The sequence below is a fragment of the Rhyacophila brunnea genome, unplaced genomic scaffold, assembly GCF_057557595.1.
Source record: "Rhyacophila brunnea isolate RB1 unplaced genomic scaffold, BYU_Rbru_1.0 scaffold_20, whole genome shotgun sequence".
Lineage (NCBI taxonomy): Eukaryota > Metazoa > Arthropoda > Insecta > Trichoptera > Rhyacophilidae > Rhyacophila > Rhyacophila brunnea.
In genome coordinates, this window is record NW_028232860.1 from 15,384,573 (window position 1) to 15,407,054 (window position 22,482).

The window sequence follows — 22,482 nt, forward strand, 5'->3', positions numbered from 1 at the left end:
AGTTTCAACTTTATGGCATGGCTTATACCATCTCCAATATAAATATTTTAAAAATATTAATTTAAGTAATGAAAACACTTTGTACACATTAAGAGGATATTAATTCAAAGATGTATCATAAATTAATTGTTTACATGCACATGTAACATGTACATTAAGTGGGACCTGCAAATTTACGAGAAAATTAATGTACATAATATGACTATTTATATTGAACTATTTAAAGTCATACAAAAAAATGATAATGCATCTAAATAACATTTTTAATTGTTTCAATATTGTCTGCAGATTGAGAATCGCTGATACAAATAAGGATTGATGATATGTTGCAAGTAATGAAAAAACATAGAGAATGAAATTGTGTAATAAAGGGAACATAATAAAAACATACTTCCGCCATTTTTAATTTATTGATTTGATTTACCAAAATATAATTTATAATTAAATTGTTGAAGAGATATAATTAAAATAAAACAGTTCCATCTATTTATATACAGACTAAATATATAATATAAAACTTTGTACACAATAGATTTAAAAACCATAGGGTATGACATGACCAATAAAAACAGCTGATATATTTTAAAATTACAATTTATTAATTTAATTCTTGCAAGTTTTCTGTTAAACAAAAATTAAGAGTGCATCAAAAACAAAAAAAAAAATGTAATCATCAATTTCTAAAATGTGTTAAGGAAAAGTAGTTTCGTATTTATAATTTTGCCTAATTAGGAGACATTATAATATGGTGTGACTAATATAATACAATTTTATTGTATAGTAATATTAAGAAATTTTGATCATAAAATTGCTCGCAAATAAACAATAATGTTTTCTTTAATCAACCGAGAGCCATATTTCCAATAAAAGTAATCAGAGAATGGTTATCCTATCTAAATAATGCTTATATTAAAAAAGAATACAGAATATTTTACACATAATATTACACCTTTAGAATAATGCTATAAAAAAAATATAATATGTAAACATGTAATTTCTATGATTTACATAAATATATATACATTATTTTGCTGTAATATAATTATACGGTGCAGGAATCTTTAGTTTGTATATATATATAGATTGGCGTATTAGACAATAAATCATTGCTATCGCATGATAACTAGACTGCGGCAAGTATAATGTGAAACGCGGCCGTTTCGAGAACCTACAATCCTCCCTAGCCCATTCCTTTTCATTCCCCTCGCCATGCAATCATTTGATGTTCGTTATTTGTGCATGCTGCAAGTTCGTGTAAAACGTTTAAACTTTTTAATAATGCAAAAAGTATTAAAAAGTGGTAGCAGGAGGATTATAAGATGTGTTATAACCTACTGCGAAGAAGAAAAAAAAAATGAGCTCACTGGGCCCATAAATAAGATCGATATTGTCGCTGCAATGACAGATAGATATTCTTTGACATTTCAGTATTACCATATAACTAAAACTATCCCGACTGGTATTGTCTTTCATTGTAGGTAGGTAGCACATTCTGAACCCAAAGTAGGGAAAAAAGTCTCCTAATACTGGCAAACCTTTCATAATATATTGCAGCGCCACAACGGTGGCCATGACACTTCAAGTTATAATTTTTGCAGTCTAGTGCACTAACCTTCACTATAAAGGAAGTGCGTGAGTATAATTTTAGAAACATAATATTAGAGGTTTATTTATGAATTTATATAATTTCCTATAGGTACGGCTTCATGACACTTATTATTGTGTTACATTATTATATTGTATAGCTTAGAAAAGTTTAAAAGTGCTCAAAAGAGATAACATTTAGATAGCTTATACCTACATATAACTATTAATCTAAACATTTTCATTTTTTAATAGTATTTATTATTCTAAACACCAATCATTGTACAAAATTACATTTAGAGTTCTGAATAAAATATAGCATTATGTGTACATAGTCTTTGTAAAAATAACTTACTATTTTCATTATAATTAATAACTTTACATTCTGATAAGCGTAACCGAGTATATTATGTTATTGAGAAAATTAACATAAACATTGTAAGGCCCTTATTTCGTAGAAATTACTAATTTATTTTTTGAATTATTTCACAAAGACTGATTTGGTAGATTAACCGGTGCATACCAAAGAATTTAGACTACATAGAAGGAGCCTTATAAACTATTTCTATTATGAAACTTGAACGCATTTACCGAACGAATAAGAATAAAGCATTGTTAAGTTGGTAAACTACACTGATATTAATACCGCTATCTTGGTAGTTCTGAGTTCAAAACCATAATGGCAATGCGTCCTGCAAATTGTCAATATTCTCTTCAAGGAATGCGAGGTCACTTGTAGCTAAACTTATCAGTAGACCAGCAGGGTGATTCTAAATAGTTAACACGGTAACACGTTCCTGTTATTTTTATTGCTTCAAAATAATACAGATATCGCTCGGAGTAATTCGAGGAAGGCAGTTATTTACAATAATTTTTAACACACGGCACTGTGTCTTACTTATTTCCAAATGCATCCGATTAGAATATAAAAGAAAGTCCAATTGGAGATTTTGATCGGATGCATTTGGAATCAAGTACGACGTGTTAACTGTGTTACTCAACGACATTTAACAGCTTGCGGTTAACGCGGTCAAGGGCGGCCGTGTTAAAATAATATCACGCCTGACAGTTAACTTCCCGGGATAATTAACTGCCTGAATATAACATAGTATATTTATCACTTCTTTAATGATTTTAGAGTTAAGGGATATGTTAGAATAACCCTGCGGGAGTCTTTTTATTGCTTCACTTTCATTATGTTTAGGCTCCATCTATATAGAAGAAGATTTTCTTCAACTTCTTTGGTGCGTACAGACTGCCTGACTATAGACAGCACATTATGGAATGAATGTGTCTCATTCATTTCATAATATGCCGTGTAATAGTGAGGTGTTTACACTATTAACAATGTGGTATATCAAATATTGGTTATCGGATTACAATAAAAATATTTTTTCTACTTGAATTTATTTAATAATAATCACATGTGAATTTGATGTAGGAAAGAAATGTCTATTTATACAAAGTGAATATTATACATTTGCTAAGCACTTTAAATTTTATTTTGACAGTGTGGATCATCACAGAGTATGTAACCTTTGAATCTATAGGAAAGATCAAATGATGATTATTAGAATATATAATACACTACTACTTTAAAATCTATTTTTGACTTTGAATACAAGAAATATAAACTCTCTATAAAAAAGACAAACCTTTAATACAAACGTAATAGTAATCTATTTTATTTCATTTGAAAAATATTTCATTGAAGTGAGATCAGCATGTTTTAAAAGAATTAGGTACTTTTACAAGACATAAAAATGTCTATTTTTAAATAAAATATTTTTTTTTAAATTTCTTGATAATTATTTTCATTTTAAAAATTACAAAGTCACATTTATACAGCAGCTTAGAGAGTAAATAATTAATCAGTAATAAATAAAATTCTATGTTTCATTAGTAGCTTTGTTAAAGATTGCAGCAAAATTATATACAGTAAAAACGAAATAATAATGCTGTCGGTCGATAGTGTGCGTGCGTACGGGGAGCCGTGATAAATGCCTGGCATTCATACGTATACGTACATATACAATCGACGAACCGCATCATTGTTTCGTTTTTACTGTACGTAAGTAATTCTAAAGTTCAAAGTGTTACTATGATGATCATAGAATAGTTTATTCAAACGTGAGTGAATTTATTTTTATTTTACTCAATTGGAGTTAAATAAATTATTATCTATGAGCCTTTAGCTCACTTTGGTCTGATATTTTCTGTTATTAATTTTTGTAAGGAAACATCAATTTACATGCATATAAAATAAAAAGGTTATTAGAAAAATTAACATAATAAATGAATGACTGTTATCATTTTAAAACAGAGGATATTATAAATTATCTGTGAGGTATTTCAATAAACTATATATTTTTAATATCTATAGTTACCAATATGATGCATAATATACATGCAAACTGAATTATTGTTGTTTTTTTTTGAAATACCTACCTGTTTAATTTTTTAAATAGCAAATTTCGATGTGCTTTATTATCAAATAAAAGTTTCATACAATTTCCATAGGTGTCAGTATGCACATTCTACAAAACCATCATGGTCGTTCGAAACAAACCGTAGACGTCATGGATTCTCTGATCAACTCCCAACGGATAAGCTCACTGAGTGCTTAATTATGTATATTATAAGTGTAATTTACCATATAGAATTTATGTAACCATTCCCTTGGGGCCATTAAATAAAAAGGTTCTCTGAATTACGGAGATATTACAACACTGTTTACCTAAATAATATAATTATTGAAATATAGAGTTGTAAATGGCAACATTTTTATTGTTATTTTGCCAGGCTACAAAAAGAGTTAAGACAGAAAGCAACACTAATCATAATATGACTTGAAATGAATCAAAATAATGTAAATGCACTTTACAAAACTTTATAATATTATTATAACGAAATTTTAAAAATATATTTTACTCAGATATTGATGTAACTATTGCTGCTAAAATAAATTTTGATATTTTAATATTACTAACACTAACATTATTTATTATATAATAAAATCTTACCAGATGATAATGTATTGTTAAATTAATAGAGGGACATTCAATTATTTAAAATTAATGTATATATTATACTTGCAGTTTTACTCAAGAAACTGCTGTATAAAATGGCAGTTATTTATTTAAATTATCAATAGATGGAGTTATTGTTCCTTTACAAATAATATTACTATTGTGTATGTATAATCTTAACCAAATAGGTAGAATATCCCATTTGATAAACCTAAAATGGCTCAAAGAAAGATTATTGGCTTAATACCAATTGATTCTATTTTACCATTAAATTAATGCAAAATCTTACATAGTATATATTTATTTATTTATTTACTGTTAATCAAAGAATAAGGGACTAATTAACGGACAATAATAATTGCTCAGGGTGCAAGTTTAGATAAAAGTCTGATTGTTATCTATAAAAACACAATACCAAAATTGAAAAGAAGTTGCTTGTAAAATAACAAAAGGAATGAGGAATACGTTTATAAATTTGAGAGCAATATATTAAAATATATGAATGATAAATAAATTGTTTTTATATAAGTAAAAGCATAGAATCGAAACAATTGAATATACAAAATAAAATAGGCACTAAGTGCCCGAAAATAGAAAAAAAAGTGAGTACGCTATGCAGAAATTTTATCTGTGCCATCGCCAATATTCTAAATACGTGTCTAAGGACCAAAAAAATATGAGAGCTTTTATGGATATGGCTTTGGATGTAAGAGGCAGCATAATTATTTTTAAAATAGGCACTAAGTGCCGTTTGGTTAACATGTGTCATGAGACATAATTCTTTGCTTTCGATATATATAGTGGCATTTTGTCCTTTTTATAAGAAATTAGTGTTGCAACGTAGTCCTTTTCTAAAATATCGTTGTTGAAACGTGTTTTTCTTACAATGTTTAATAATAAATTGTATTTTTTTCTTGTTCTAAGGGCATTATATGTTAAATCTATAGAGAAGCTACTAAAATAGTGCTTTTATAAAAAATAAACAAATTATTCATTAAAACCTCTATATCTCAGAATCAGCTTTTTGGTACTTGTGCCTATTTTATTTCGTGTATTCAATTGTGCCATACATACAATATGCAAATTTTGGAAGATTGTTAATAATATTGGGTTAAGAATACAGTTCTACAAAATTTTGTCAACTCTTTCGTTTGGTCAATAAATACTATTGACAAAATTGTTGTATTTGATGGTTAGTTTGATAAAATTTACCAAGGTTTACAGAGACACATGTCATATCGTAATATGACATGTCAGCCACGATATAGAAGTCATACTATAGGTGAAGTATTGTAAGAAGGTACCAATTGAATTCATTCATATTTTATTAAATTGTTTCCAGCGATTTGTATGGTTAGAGAAATGTGAGTTTTTGAATGGTGTTTGAATGTTTTTGACAAAATATAAAAATAATTATTTAGAGAAACATTACCAAAAAACATTTATTAGGTTTAATACTTCATTTTAAAGTAACTTCTAATTTATTAACATAACTGATTACTATAATATCAAAAGGCCATAATATAATGTTTAATCATTTCTATGTACATATCAGTGGCAAATGCTGGAGGTAGGCTGTGGGGATTTGATAAACATAGCGCATACTAAACCTTGTCAATAATACTTTTTTTTTCATTGAACTAGGAATACAAATCTCAAATGGGTTTGGTTAGTAATTACAATTTAATTAAACCCTGCCTAAACCAAACAATAATAGATAAAATATCTATCTAATATACATAGTTGCTTAGATTATATATAAAAATACATAGTTGAGATATTTTAAGAGATAAAATAATATTTTTTATCTATTATGGTTTAGTTTAAAGTAGTCATCGTAAAGCGGGCCCCCAGGCTAGGATCTTTGGCGGCCCCCCTACCTATCGCTAAGGATAAAGGCAGTGTGACACGATACAGTAGCGTTTTCCAAATGGTGTACGCGGTAAAATTAATATGTATATTTAGTGTTTTCTTGTATATTTAATACATCTATTTGAATTATGGAGATGTCCAAGTATTGATACACAATTAAAAATTGTATCGTACAACCACATAATTTTAAATAATAATATTATTGAAGGAAAATAGCACCCGCAGGCGATTTTTTTTTACTATTAAAGCAAATTTGTGTGTGTGTTTATCTCACTTATCTGGTCGACTCGCCTAGCCGGGTCCCAGGCTAGAACTCTGACAGCCCCCCCCCCCCCTTGTGGGCGCCATGACGATAGTTAGTTACCGTAGGGTTTAATTGAAGTTTAAAAACTAACCAACACAGTCAATGAAAGCAAATCAGTAAGACTGATAAAGTGTGCACTATTTTTGTAGGATAACCACAGCCTACTTTCACTGTTCGCCACTGATATACATTTACAATTTTGACATTCAGTATAATTTCAAATTCAATAACTTCGTATTTAAAGTGGTTTTAAAGTAAAGATAAATAGATTCATAGCCCGTTACACACATTTTGGTATTAAAGTATTCAATTATTGATCTTAACTGATAATAAGTGTATTTTACAAGAAACATGAAGTGTGTGATTCTTAGGCTGGTAAACATGATAAATACAATAAACTTATGGTTATCTGAAACACTTAGCTTGAAAAAAATAGAGTTTTGTTTATAGAAAATATATAATAATTAATCTAATACATTGATATCATAGTTGTTTTAGTGTAATCAGACATTTTACCAGAAATGCACCCATCGTACAGAATTAAAAAAATCATTGGCAAACTTGTAATGTTACTTATTTCTATATAAACTGTTTATTTTGTGAACACGACCACCGAATGTAAAAAATATATTTGATTGCGGACACTCTGATGACGGACGTGTGATTTGTCAGCTGTTAAGCTGGCCAACCTTAAAGAAGGTCTTCAAACAACAATCAAATGGGTGTGTCGAATGTGCCTAACAATTCTGAACCTTGTAACAGTTCATCGTCACCCATATTCCAGTCCCTGGAAGACATCTCTGAAAACAGACTCGTGTCTTCGTCCAACAACCTATCCAGGGACGTTTTTCTGACCGGACCGACAGCGTTTGGAGAATGATCAGCTATGACCGCGGTGCTCAATATAGGGTCTGTTTCACACTGCAGTATATTTGCGAAGGACGATGGATATGCTTTTACACCCGGTTGCAAATGTATGATTTCTCCTTTGATTGGAGTCGAAAGGTTCCTGTACCTCGCGAGGAATTGGGGTTCCAGTATCGGTTGGGTCGTCATCGTGATCAGCGGAGGTCTGTGATACATCGGGTCCAGGATAAGCTGTTCCTTCTGCTTCTGCATCGGTGGTGCCATTGGCATTTTTTCCTGAAACACATGTGAAAGAAATATTAGTCTTGGTTTTGTAAAAGAGGTAACTAGTTAAAGAAAAAAATGTGGAGTTTTAACATTACCTACTAGAAATAGTAAAAATAAATTATAAAAGAATAAATACAGCGATCACTAGTGTTTACAGCATTCCATGTTATTTAACACCACATAAATATCAACATATATCAAGTCATATTATCACACTAATATTACAAATACACCAGATAACTTGATGTATGACATTTTGTGAGGATATTAAGGGCTCAGGTGCCCCGTTTAACAATGATACAAATTAAGAATCTTTGTGAGCTACGTCTGAGAAATCTGTAAACATCGTCGAAAAGATGTATATGTCATTATGATGCCCTATCTATGTTCTCGTCTTACATTGTCATTTTAAAATTGAGAATAAAGGCATATTTAGGAACATGGGATGGGATTGGGACGTCCAAGGTTATAGCACATTTTGACAAATTATTATTTACAACCTTCCCATTGGAGTTTGCAATTGACCCGTTAATTTGGAAAGATCGAAACATTTTGGTACATCAAATTCTTAATTTTCAACCTTTATACGGCACACTGATACATTATTTCCTTCTCTACATCGTACATTCTGTGGAGGTCCATATGTCCCCCCCCACTTAGAAGTAAAATGGTATTTCACTTTTCACTACTACATAATGAAATTAGCATTACTCAATGGGAGCCGTCCATATATTACATATTTTTTACATATATATACTTATAATCACACTTGGTAAATTTCTATTAAGACAGTTAACTACTAACTGTCAAAAATACTAATATTTTGACATACTTATAGAATTGTTATTTTTTTTGACATTTAGGAGATAACTGGTATGATGATAATTCAACATGCTAGGTACAGTTTATTTTAAGTCTTTTAACATTAATATATCTTGATTTCTGCGGATTGATTCCTTCTTCTTTGTTCAGGTTTTTTGAAAATCTTCATTGCAGAATTAAAGGTGATTTCTTGATTATATTCCATCAGCTTGAGGACGGCAGTTAACTGGAATAAACATGCTGCCCTGCTTTGGAATTTTCCTCGCGCAATAGCCAATAAGAACTTGGTACAGTAACACTTGGTATCTAATATCAACATTGGTCAGTATGATGTTTAAATTTTTTTTATTTTTAAGTGTTTTGATAGTGTAATTACGTGTAGTGTCAGATAATGTAATCAATTTTAAATGAAAACGAGTTTTTTCAAATAAAAATGACTTAAATTGACTGATTTATCGATGTTATATACTTTAAAGATACGTAGATACAATGTTACATACATATGTTCAAACTGACGTCTTATAATGTAGATCAGTGTTCTCACATGAAATTTAACTGTGGCCGCACAATTGACATTGACAGTTCTATGGAAACGTCTGGTGGCCGCACCAAATGTCACTTTTTTTGTGATTGAAAAAATTAAAACTAAATTTTATTTACTAAAAAAAATGGATCAATTTATTTATGGACAAGTCTATTTAATAAAAGACATTTGAACATTTTAGTACATATCTATTTATTTAAAAATAATGCAAATGAAAATTCCTCAATACTCTGTTTTCCAATGCGAGCCGCATGACTGCTTCTAAGTTTACATCTGTCAACTGGCTTCGATATTTGTTTTTTATAAAGTGCATTACACTGAATGATCTTTGACAGTATACGGTATGTAGTAGGATAAATCCACAATATTAATAAAGCAATTGTTGCCAATTCTTTGAATTCACTTTATTCTATTTCACACGTCATGATCTCATCACAAAAACACATTATGGATCATTTGACCACAGAAAGAAATTTAAGACAAGTCATGTGTATTCAACCAATTTCATAATTTTATAAATAATTTTTTGAAATATCGTTCTGTAAAGCGCTGGTGGCCGCAGCAAAATCCTCTGATGGCCGCACATGAGAACCACTGATGTAGATCATAATATTATGTACAAAAATATATTTTCGTATACAATTTAAAACATGGAATATTTTTCCTATATGGAACAATATAACAACAGATTCAGAAAATACAAACAATTAAAAAATATATTATTTCGATTTACACAATAATTTATAAACAGAAATTAAAATAAATTTCTCCTGCGGCTCCTGCAGTTTTTTTATTCACAGTGAACTTAAAAATCGTCTCTGTTCTGGCAGAGCACACTAACTGGAGAATACTAGTTTTGAGTAATTTGACTTTGAAGTTGTTAAAATGTTTGAAATGGTCTATCATGCGAGTTTATTAAGTAATCGTAAAAAGGATGACTTTAAAATAAAGACTGTTTATTTATTAAGGAGGTTTCCAGACAGTTAAGTTTGAAATAAGGAACATGTTGGTATAACTAACTCAATATGTCATTTTTTCGAATTAGTGTCTTCTACCAGAACATTGACGAAATATTCTTCTGTATTAGATAACTTTATTTTTGAATTTAAGCGAAAAAGACAATACCTAGTTATAAATTAATAGTGTTAATTGGTAGATATAACATAGAATCAAAATTGTTAACTCGTAGCAAAAGATGGGAAGTGTTAAACAGCAGTAGGGTGGTGTTAGGAAAAATAGATACATATTTAGGAGAATATCAAAGGTTTTCGAGAATGTGTGGACGGCTTTAAATACCGAAATAGCTGCGAGGGCTTGATCGAGATGCAGCATAACAGCGTGGTTATTTTCGAAGCAAAAAACAACAATATCGTCTAGTCGTGAGGATGGGAACGTGGCCAGACCAATGCATCTATCTTAAATTCAGACTCACTGTGATAAAAATAGTACACCACATTATAATAACAATTTTATTACGAATCCAGATTTGTGACTTTTATTGATATCACACAGAATTATAGAAATCAAAATTGTATTTCGTTTCACTTAATTATGAACTATTCAAACAACTAATGTCTGAGTAGCTGTACCTATAGGTGTACATCAAATATACTGAAATATCTACTTAATATACATGATGGAGAATATGTAGTGAGGATTAAACGAGTAGAAGTTACATACATACTTTATTTAAAAAAAATAGTTAGGAGCAGTTTTCACATCACCACATAACGTGATTAAGCATGTAACTGTTTGGTATGACAAGATATAAAAGCATTGTATTACCAAAATTGGAGTATAATCAACGGACATAAAATAGGTTTAGAAAATTCGTTTATAGTTTTGTTTGCAACTGTATATATTTGGGTCTAGGACGATTCGGCGCCGGGACAACTGGGCGCTACGCAATCGAATGAAATTCGAAAATAAATATACGTTCGTGAATTATAGGTAGGTACATACTTTAAAAATATATATTATTTAATACTTGTTGAGAATTGAAATACGTACACGTAACTAATGATTTAATTGTGCATATGTTTAAGTTCCATCGAGAAGAGAGTTCTTTTATTTTTGTATGAAGCGTCAGGCATAATTCTCAATTCGCAATAAAAAAATATTATATTAAGAGCAAAATCAGTTAAAACTATTAAGTAGGTAGTATATCGAAACTTATTTAACTTCCTCGCGTACTTTCTGCATCAAATCGTAACGAAAGTCTATTTATTTCATTCGACAATGCGACGCCCACATGTCCTAGCGTCCAGTTGGTCCAGTGCCATATATTTTGAACTTTTGAGTTGACTTGTGTTTCTTCAAACAACAAATATCAATATATTTAAAAAAATATATATATATATATAAGTGAGGATCATTTTAAGAATGAGACCTCATTTACAAAACGTTAAAAAATAGCTAATTAATAAATAAGAATTTCCAATCGCATATTATTTAATTTTGAATTTGATTTACTCATATTGCTCACCAGTAAGTAGACTTGTATTGATTCAACCCTCAGGAACTCAATTAGCTATTACAACACTCGATTCGGTATTGTTTTAGTACGGTTTTGAACAGTGACGTCTCGCGGTGATAGGCATGTGCGGCATTATTATAAAGGGTGGCGAATGAAGTAACGATTATGCACAATTGAGAAAGCAGTGGCGGTTTTCCAAGAAGCAAACGATGCTGCTACTTTATTATAAAGTAACATCTTAATTTAAATCTTGACAACACCACTAGTATTGTATTTTGATACCCATTGTAAGATATTGTAATGCTGTTTATTGCAAATACGAAATTTTCACAAGAGTGTCTCCAAACCTGTCAGCGCCACATAACTCCATGTACCTAAAATTATCTCTGTTTGATAATAGATAAATGCTCTAATTCTCGTGTAGGTATGTCAATTTAAAGTTTTCTTGTGGGTTTAAGATAGCCTAAAATAAATAATAAAATAGGTGAGTAAGTATCTAATGAATTTACAAACAATTCGAAACTAAAAATGAAATGGGACGGCATTTTGACTAGGAACGTCACTGGTTTTGAATTAGCTTGTATTCACTGCATCGGTAGCGTTGTTTGAAAATATAAAAAAATATATACCTACAACACATAATATGAAAATGGATCAAAGCGGATAAAATTATATAATAGAGCAGAGGGGGGTAAACTGCGGCCCGCCGGGTATATTTTTGCAGCCCGCCATCATTAATTGTACTTCTGATTACGAATAACTTTTTTATAATTTTTAAAAATATTGACATAGATTAAAATTTGTTTAGCAATAGTATGCGATCCATTTTCAATAGATATTGATAGTGTACCGACAGAGCTACAACTTGAGATTATTGATCTGCAGTGTGACACTGATTTAAGAGAATTGCATCGTCGTGAAGAAATCTCCAAATTTTACAATGCCCTTAATTCAGACAAATTCGACAAACTTAAAGATTATGCCAGAAAAATGTTCGTTATTTTTGGATCAACCTATATATTATGTGAACAAACATTTTCGATCATGAACCTCAATAAAAATTCTTTACGATCAAATATCTCCGATGCCCATTTACAAGCAGTTTTAAGAATATCAACTACAAAATTAACACCTGAATTTAAAAAAAAATGTTTCATTCTTCATATTATATTTGCTTTGGTTCACTCACGTAAAAGTGGTTACGATTTTGCTGGTTTAATAGTCTAAATCAGGGTCGGCAAACTACGGTCCGCGCCCCCAAATCCGGCGCCCTGGTTGTATGGCCCGGAAGCTAAGAATGGATTTTACATTAATTATGAATTTTTTGACAGATGAATCTAACTGAATTTTATAAATGTCTTCAAAGTGATGAATGACTATGGGCAATTAAGAGCTTATACTCGGGAATTTATATCTCTGTGTTTAGCAGCCCCTAAAGTGTCAACACAAACGAACATTTGTAATCAATTTTGGCGATACGTAGTACTAAATAATATAATCCCCAATTTGGTGAAATGTTGTCTCCAAAAAGGATTTTCATTCTTCTCATTAGTAGAGCTCACAGAACACAATATAATAGATAGAATACCGATAGGCTATATTCAATACGTCGCATGTTGATGCAGGCTTTCGAATGTGTGAGTGTCCTACGAAAATGAAGCACGCATTATGCACGTGCAATAGTGTGTGTAATACACCAACATTAAATGAGCGTAAATGCATAAGCCGAGAGCAGTTTTCAGTATTCGACGTAAAACGTATTCTTGACACGTGTGTAAGTTTAACACTATCTGTCTATGCTATCGCCTTACCCGTTATGTATTTCAGTTCTCATTATTTCTGGGTTCCCTGGTAGAGCTGTATTTCAAACAATTGTAGTCAATTATTTATTAGGTACACATTTTGTTCAATAGCTTAGTGAACAGTGTGTTTTTTTCTGTTTATTTAAATAAGCATACCACATACAAACATCCTTGGGTGTACATCTTGGCTAGCAATGCTTAAAACATTTACTATTATTTGGCAATTCACAAAAAAAAGGTTGCCGACCACTCGAAATAATCATGATATATTATGCTTGTAACACTAATGGGGATAGTCTTTTTTAACTCAGCAAATATTAGACAAATACATTTGTAATACGAAGTGGCTTTCAGCTGATTTAATAATTAACCTTAGTTAGAAACCTTTTCAGCTACATTTTACCACGTTTTTCTTAGCTCGTATTCTTGTTTGTCCGGTGGTTGTTTATCCAGTACAAATCTTACAATCGATTTTTAACTAACTTCCCGGCTAACTAGACATTTGAAACTTTTAGAATATATTATCAGAACACGATGCCAATGCATTCTTTTAATACTTTTAACCATTTTTAAGTAGAATTGAATTCATTTTCAGTTAATTCTATTTTGTATGAAAAGTTATTTCGGAAGAAATCCGTAATACAATCCACTATTATTGGTTGCTAAGGGGGTGTCCTAGCAACTAAATTATTAATATATACGTGCGTTACTATGGAAATCAAAATGACATTTCAGTATTCTATAGTTGTTTGTTTTTTACTTACTTCACAGCAAGTAGAAGTTTGAGCATATTGAGCACAATAATTCAACAGAAAATTTAAAAACGTTGTATATAAAAAGTTCTTTTTATCTTGTAATTACTTATATATTTAGAGATATGAGGTTGGTTAAACGGAATAATTAATATTGAAACAGCAAGGGTACGGTAAACGGCAAACATTTTCAGAAAAAAATATTGGTAATATATTATATAGAGGGCGGTTTGGACCTCTAATCGCTATTTGTGTAATTGCATCTAGGTACTATACATTTGTATGGGCATTATACTATTAGCGACTTTTCTGTCAAAATACGACGCATTCACTTGACGCCATCTTGGTAATGATAATCGATTCAACTTAAATGAATATGTGGAAACATTCCATTTGTTTTCTTGTTCAACATTCAACATAATAGTTGAACGACAAACATCGCCACGTGAAAACGCGACATTAACTTCCATATAAACTGACGGTAGACGATATTAAACTAGTTGGTAGGTATCTATATACGAGCATATCGAAAATACCTACTATAAAATACGAGACAGGTATCGAATATTAGCACTTTTTTCACGTATTGCTTTCAAATTTACGGATGACCAGATATGGGTGGTTATATTTGGAACAAATGGATGCTTTCAAAATTCAATGATATTGTTTTTATTCAATGCCTTTTGGTGCATGTCACTATTATTTATTGCTTTATCACGGTGTCTTCAATTATTTATAATATTATGAAACGTCAAATTAATAATGCATAGGGTAATGCTATATAAGGATGGCACGTGGTGGATTTTATAGAATACATATGGATCGATACTGCAATAACTAATTAATATAACTGAAATGATCTATCGGGTAATTTATACATTTATTTTAAAGATAATAATGTTCTATCTAGGTTTAGCGGTGCAAAACCTACGGGCCGCCATGGCAATCATTGCGTGTCTTTCTTGAGAGCAGTTGTTCTCTTATTTCTCACATCGTCTTTTCGGAAGCACTATTTTCGAACTAGGTTGTGAATAAAATTCTATAAGTTACACCACAATATGAGAAACTGCGCTAGCTTGCACTATTGACAATCCACTACACTTAGTTTATACTTGGAAATATGTACCCAATGCAAAATAGTTACATATAAAATGTCTCCGGTAGGTTTTGTGTGTTATTAAAAGTTGTGCAATGTTTTGCCATTCAGAATGGCTAAGGCTAAGGCCACATAGGCAGGTGCCTTACTTGGTGGCTACGTGCTAGGTGACATATGCTAACGAACGGATGCACACTATACTAACGCAATGGCCACACTGCATGCTTCGCTACGTGATTATTAGTCACCTAGTGAGTCTCCCGGCGAACAAACGTGTTGGTTATTTTAATTGCGTCACCTAGTGATTTTGCAAGATGGCGGATGTTTCTTCAGTATTACAAACGTCAACCACAGTATAATTTGAGGTTATTAATAATGACGCATGGGATGAATTGACATTATGCACCCAACAAGTTCGAATTTGAGACTTTCGAAATTTTAAACTTAAATTCTCTGTGAGAAGTAGCCTTCTGGATAGTTTTGAGAGTGACATCGTTGTTGACTTGAGCGCTCCCAAATGTCAAATGAATTTGTACCTGAGCACGTAGCGTGCAATGTGGCAGTAGTGTTTTTAGTAGACAAGCATAGCACCTAGCTCAGCATTAGTGAACCACCTACCTATGTGGCCGAAGCCTAAGGGTACCTACCTAAGTCACCAGCATAACTTAAGAGTGGAATGTTTATTTATAGCAATTGAGGTTATCATTTGCAAACATGTTTCATTCCAATATTGTTGAAAAATGAACCCTGATGACATTTTGTAAAGAAAATACACTTTAAACTTTAACGGATGTTTTTGACAGTAGCCTCAAACCCGGTTTTATTACATACATACAGATTATCAAATCAAAATAACGAGAAATTTTCAAATGTGGCTTATTCCAAAATCATTTAATTTCAAAGACGACTCGTTTCATATTAGCCGATAGGTCAGCTTTTGGGTAATGTGACTAACATTTTAGGGGTGTCATTTGGTTGCCTACTTGCATAAACGACGGATTAATCGAAATTGGTAAATTACAGAAATGAATCTATCCAATTTTCACTTTCAAACTCGGCTTGCTACAAACACTGAATGTAATAATATATTCTTTATTAATATTTAAATGAATAAGTTTTCCTTTGTTTTGTATTTTAAATAATACAAATTAGACTTTTATTAGTCCGTAATACAGTTTATTGCATTTTCCGCCAAATTATGTTTTTCGGAACCAGCCGTGTTTGCAAATAATACCTAAACTCAATTAAAGTTCAATTTTCCTGCCCATGATCGGGATATACAATAATATACCTATATTCGATATCGTTGATTTGGTTACCAAATTGTCAAGAGGTTTTAAAAAAGGTATGTAAAACGAAATATCGAAATGTTATCTATATTTTGTATTGATAGACGAGAAACGAAAGCGGTAAAGATTTTTTTAAATTATCTTTTCATTCAATACATAAGATTTATGAACACAAGAAGTGAGGTCTGCGGCACAATTTTACTTCCTTTTTATTAACCTTAGGACCAACACTCCCTTCGTGATCATAAATCTGAATTTTTGAAAGAGGTTTACGCCATTTTTTTACTGGGAGTGCTAGAATCTGCTAGATCACTCACTTGCGAGTACTCGCCGATTCAAGATGAAATCATTTTAAAAAACCTACTAAATATGAGACTACTTTTTGATAGTGGAAAGATCTGAGGTTTATTTTCGCATAGCGTCAAATTCATTTCAACCAATTCACGTCATCGCAAAGGCAGACGCTATTTTGCTGAACGTCATACATTATGATTATTATGATGACGGTAATCAGGAGGAGAGTGTTTTATTTTGTTTCTATATTTTGTTATAGTAAATACAAACTTTGTATGAAGGAGGAATGCAAATACTGCATTTTCTCACTTTGTCAAAAAGTGAAATTGACCAATTTTTTAAATTATCCCCTGCAATACAAGTTGAATATTTATCTCCATAACCCTATCGATTACAAGATTAAGGTATTTATAAAGTTAATTGGTGTAACTAGGTGCTTCTATCCATTTATTTGTCTAATTTGATTCGCGATAAAACACTTGTTCGCGAGTTCATTAGCTTTAAAAAACTACTTATAAGTGTGTAGGTGCAGTAAATAGTTAGGTATGAATATAAGATTATTAGATTAAAGAGATAAACTGTTGTAAAGTGCAATTTTATTCACTGCTCAAAGAGAGACAGATCAATTAGATATGTTTATTTGGTACGGCCTGGTCTAAAATATATGCTAATTCAACGAAGTCGGTGATCAGTATGTAAATTATTATTAAACTACTTGCTGGCAATACCAAAGTCAGCATTTGGAATTGAAAAGAAAGAAAAATAGTCATATATATTTGGTTAATTCAATACAAAATTTTGTAGCAATTGTATTTATAATTATTGAATTTCGTACATATAAGATAATATGCTGAAGGATGTTTGGAGATATATTTCTTACTGGTAGAAAAGGTCCTGCCAATTCCAATAAATTGAGTAGGTAGTGCCTGACTTGCCATTCAATAACAAAGCTATTTTAGTTGTAGAATTAATTACATAAAAGCCTGACACAATAGATACGTGTCACGCAAAGTAAATGATTTTTATTTTCTTTCGTTCCAATAAATGAATTGTCAAGAAGTAATTTTAATAGCCGAATCAAAGGAGATCTCCAAACATATTTGTAGAAACATGTAAATACTTATATGTACATATTATATTCCTTTTGTTCAGTATTCTCCTTATAAAAAGTGTGCAGCCTGTAAATTAAAATGACACCTAAATCGATATGGGCATATTATATTATGAAGCAATTTAGAAATAGTCAATAATAATAAATGCAATGTTATAAAATAAGTGGGTGCCTAATTAAATTCTCGAAAACCTCTGAGTAAAAGGGTAAAACAGGGGGAAGTGGACGGGGATGAATAAATAACATACGACAGTTTCGAATGCATATTTCGGCATATTTATTTATTTTTATTATTGTACCAATTTCAATAAATCGAAAAAATCGCCTCGTCAATTTATAATCATATATATATATATACATAATACACAATAATAATATAATTATTATTCATATAATATCGAAACAACAACATCCAATAAAACCTCTATTATACTCATTTATTTTCGTATCGATTCGTGATATCCAATCACCACATTCTCGCATATAATCAACTAATTAATCACCAGCAATTATTACACATTTACTTCAATGTTTTTTAAAGCCACAATATCAGAGCACGTTTCAGATTACAAGGTGCACTTCTTTTCCTACTTATTTTTCTTCGTCTTCTTAATCTTCAAAACAAAACTGCACTTAAACGTGCAAATCGTTACAGTAAACTAAACATTACACTTATTCTGTGATAAATACAGGCTAATTTAGTGAATTCTGTGATCTCAAAGTAATAACCAGACCGAGCTTATTCAATAGCGGTTACAAATTCAAGCTACATATTGAAGGTTCAGTGCAAATATATCGTATGTCCAGCTTTTGTCTAAATTGAGTTAACAAACACAAAACGTTCGTTTGCATCATATCTTTATGCTGAAAAATTATTGTAGTCTAAATAAGATAATGTATCTTTCAAATAGTAGGTCAATTTCTCATGGATCACAATCTTACAATTAGATTTTCTTTCATACAATATCTTTGCAATAAATCATCGAAAATCTAGTCGTCGTGCTGTAAAAACCTTTCATAACAGATTTTAAAATTTACAGAAGACACAAAAAACTTACATGTTTTGTATGGTATTACGGTGTTATTAAATTTGGACACGTTATATCGAAGGTTACTACAATTAATTGTACATACTTTAATTTTCGTAGAAAATTCAGGGTTTTACTAAATTAATATAAACAGAGCGAAAAATAAAAAAAAAACATGTTGACAAAACTGTCACATCAAAGGTTTTTAACAGCGCAACGACGAAATTGCATATTTATATAAAAATATGAACCTCCTTGCTAAAACCTAAATTTTAATGAATATTGCAAGTATTTAAAAATCTTTGTAGTGTCACTTTGAAGGATTTACACATCGCTAATTGAGTAAGGACCTACCCAATTAACTAAAGCGCAATTTTTACACGAACTAGCCACACATAAAAAATATGTCAACCGAATATAAACGTATTATTTTACGACACTAAGGGCTTAATGCAGAACCATACTTAGAAGCGTAACATTTTTTCTCACTCCCACTACAACTACGGCGCTCTATTATGAATACTATATATTTTTATCACACAAACTAAGTCGCCGATTTTGACATTGTAAGTTAGACATCCATCTTTCGGTTCTTCATTACGCTCGAAGGCCTTGGGTTTAGTACTTATAATACGTATGAAAACACAAAACTTCAGTGTATTCGGAAAAAAAATAGATTATCAAAATTGATTATAACTAGGTTACAGATTACCAATCGCATGTTTTCTTCTTTTTAATTCATCGTACATGTAGAGTAAGTGGCTTCTCCACTTAATTATGCCAAATTAATACCTTTAATAATTACTACACGTTGTTTCAAATATAGCCAATTGCATGCTCTATTAAGTGAGATATATTTTTAGATGCAAACATTTTTGAATCACATATATTTTTAAGCATTCGTGAAAACATGTTACAAAAGAGAATATTATAAATATTATAAATTAAAGGATAATACAGGTATATACAAACATGTATGATATTGTCGTAGGAACTATTACTTTGAGATCACTATCTGTAATTTCATAATTTAGGCAACCATACATGTTTAATTGGTAATCGATTTTTGTGAATAGCCAATAACTAGCGACAGTTACATATTTATTATAAATATTTAAAATTCTAAATTTAACCGCAATTCGTTAAAACTGTAACCTCTTTGATAGGAATCTAGACGGTTAACAGTTAATATATTTTAGACACGGGTACTTACGATTTTAATATAAATAATTATATAACTCTAGTAGTACGTCTAAGTAAGTAAGAATTTAAAATGTAATTTCGTCAAAGTAGTATACTGTGCGTACACAGTGCAAATTATGGTTAAACACGATGCAGTGATGGACGTTAGTCAGTTTGATATGCATAACTACATCACTCCAAAAAAATTGTTAGTGAATGCATAGATAACTTAATAAGTATAGAAAAAATAGAGTTGCCGAAATTATGAAATAATAATGAATATCAGCTGTTATGTTTTATAAATAGTCAGAGGGCATCACACAAATCTTAATTAATAATCATTGTTTACCATAAAAAATCTACACTTTCAATATAAGCATGGCTTGTAAATAGATAGATATGTATGGCATTTCAATAGCTCGAGTGTTCTCAGTGAGGCATTTTAATAAAACACCATAAATACAAAATTTTAATTAATTACACTTATAATGTTATCATCGTGTCCACTAATTCGTTATTATTGTATATGCAGTTAGTGTGGTTTTGTAAAAGCGTATCTTCATTTTTCTTTTTAAATAAAATATTGAGTTGATATTTTTTTTTGCTGTGACAACACTCGTGCCATTCAAATAACGTGTCTTTTGTTGTATGTATTTAAATTTGTACTGTGAATGGGACACTTAAGTCAATAAATAAGGGACCACCATTTTGTAATAATGCAAGAAAGAGTAACTAACTACACATATTTCTTTTAAACGCTTTTTTTATCGTTTTCAGCCGTGCGAAACATGCATACTCAGAAAGAGACAATTAAAAAGACAGATATAGATATACATACAGTAATGCAGTGTCCAATAAATAAAAATAATTTAATTTAATCGCAAATTTTTTATATACCACTACAAGAGATGTAGACATTACAATTTTAGTAAGAAACATTAAAATTTGTAGGTAGTAACAATGCCGGTTCGATCAACAGATATAAATAATATCAATATTGGAGTATGCGGCCTTTTTTAGTGTGGTTGTTTCTAATAATCATTTGAGCGAGTTTTAATAATAATAAAATAATTGGTGTCACATGAATACAATAATTTATACACAAATATCCGGTGGCTTTCTCATACTACACAATACATTTTTTTAAATATAAAATGCCAATCTCAAAAATACACGGTCAGTCCATATGTTAGCAATATCTATCACAATGATTATACAATATTTTAAAGATTCCAAAAAATCTAAAATCCAAATAGCAACTTCGAATAAAATAGTATTCACTATTAATATCGATTACTCTTGTCAATGGATTAAAAACTTCAAAACTACATATTCTTTCAAACTGGTAACTAGTATTTAGACTCTAAACATCTCTCTTTGAGGATGGAACGATTTCCCTAACTATACCGAAACACTACTTTAGAAAACATTGAAACTTATTATTATATTCGTCACGAAGCTTAGGCCGGTTGCAAATCGCAATTGTAAGACTTTAATTTTAAAGACCGCGCGCGATATACGCTGTGAATGTTGTGATGTATCTATTAGTGTGTTTGAACTCGTCGCTTTGCGTTGAGCGTTCAACGTAGCGACAAAATTAATAATAATAAAAAAGCATTAATTAAACTCGCAATAAATTATTTAAATTATAAAGCCTGAAGAAATCTGCGATATTTGAATTCACGGTACTGTTCGGTTATACCGGAGGCAGCGGAAAACGCATTTTGAAAATAGTCGATAAACTGGATTATTTGTTAGTTTGGGTTAGTTTAGGTTCGGTTAGGTTGGGTAAGGTTAGGTTAGGTTAGGTTAGGTTTGGTTAGGTTAACCTAACAAATAATCCAGTTTATCGGCTATTTTCAAAATGCGTTTTCCGCTGCCTCCGGTATAACCGAACAGTACCGAATTTACTGTTAATTTTAAACTAAATGTTTGTATTTTATAACAGAACAGTAATAACATTATATAATATGTAGGTACTGATACCTTACCGTAATGTGTAATTGGACATAGTTATGCAGAAAGTAGCCAGTCCACAAAAAATAAAAACAATGAGATATGATATAGATCAGATGCGAGAAGGTTTTCTCTACGTTCTGCTGAAAATAGCCAAGCCGCAAAAAATACTCTTGAAATAAAATACTATTTACAATTTGACATTTT

At 30.7% G+C, this 22,482-nt stretch overlaps 1 protein-coding gene across 1 annotated transcript in view; it reads right to left on the reverse strand.

The window, feature by feature from the left end:
- Positions 1-6,723: 6,723 nt before the first annotated feature.
- The window catches only part of LOC147071275 (uncharacterized), a 329,897-nt gene continuing 314,138 nt past the window's right edge, over positions 6,724-22,482 (reverse strand). The window contains exon 12 of the mRNA XM_085948056.1: positions 6,724-7,932. Within this exon, the coding sequence (XP_085804182.1) occupies positions 7,504-7,932 (429 nt within the window). The 3' untranslated portion in view covers positions 6,724-7,503. The remainder of the gene's footprint in view (positions 7,933-22,482) is intronic.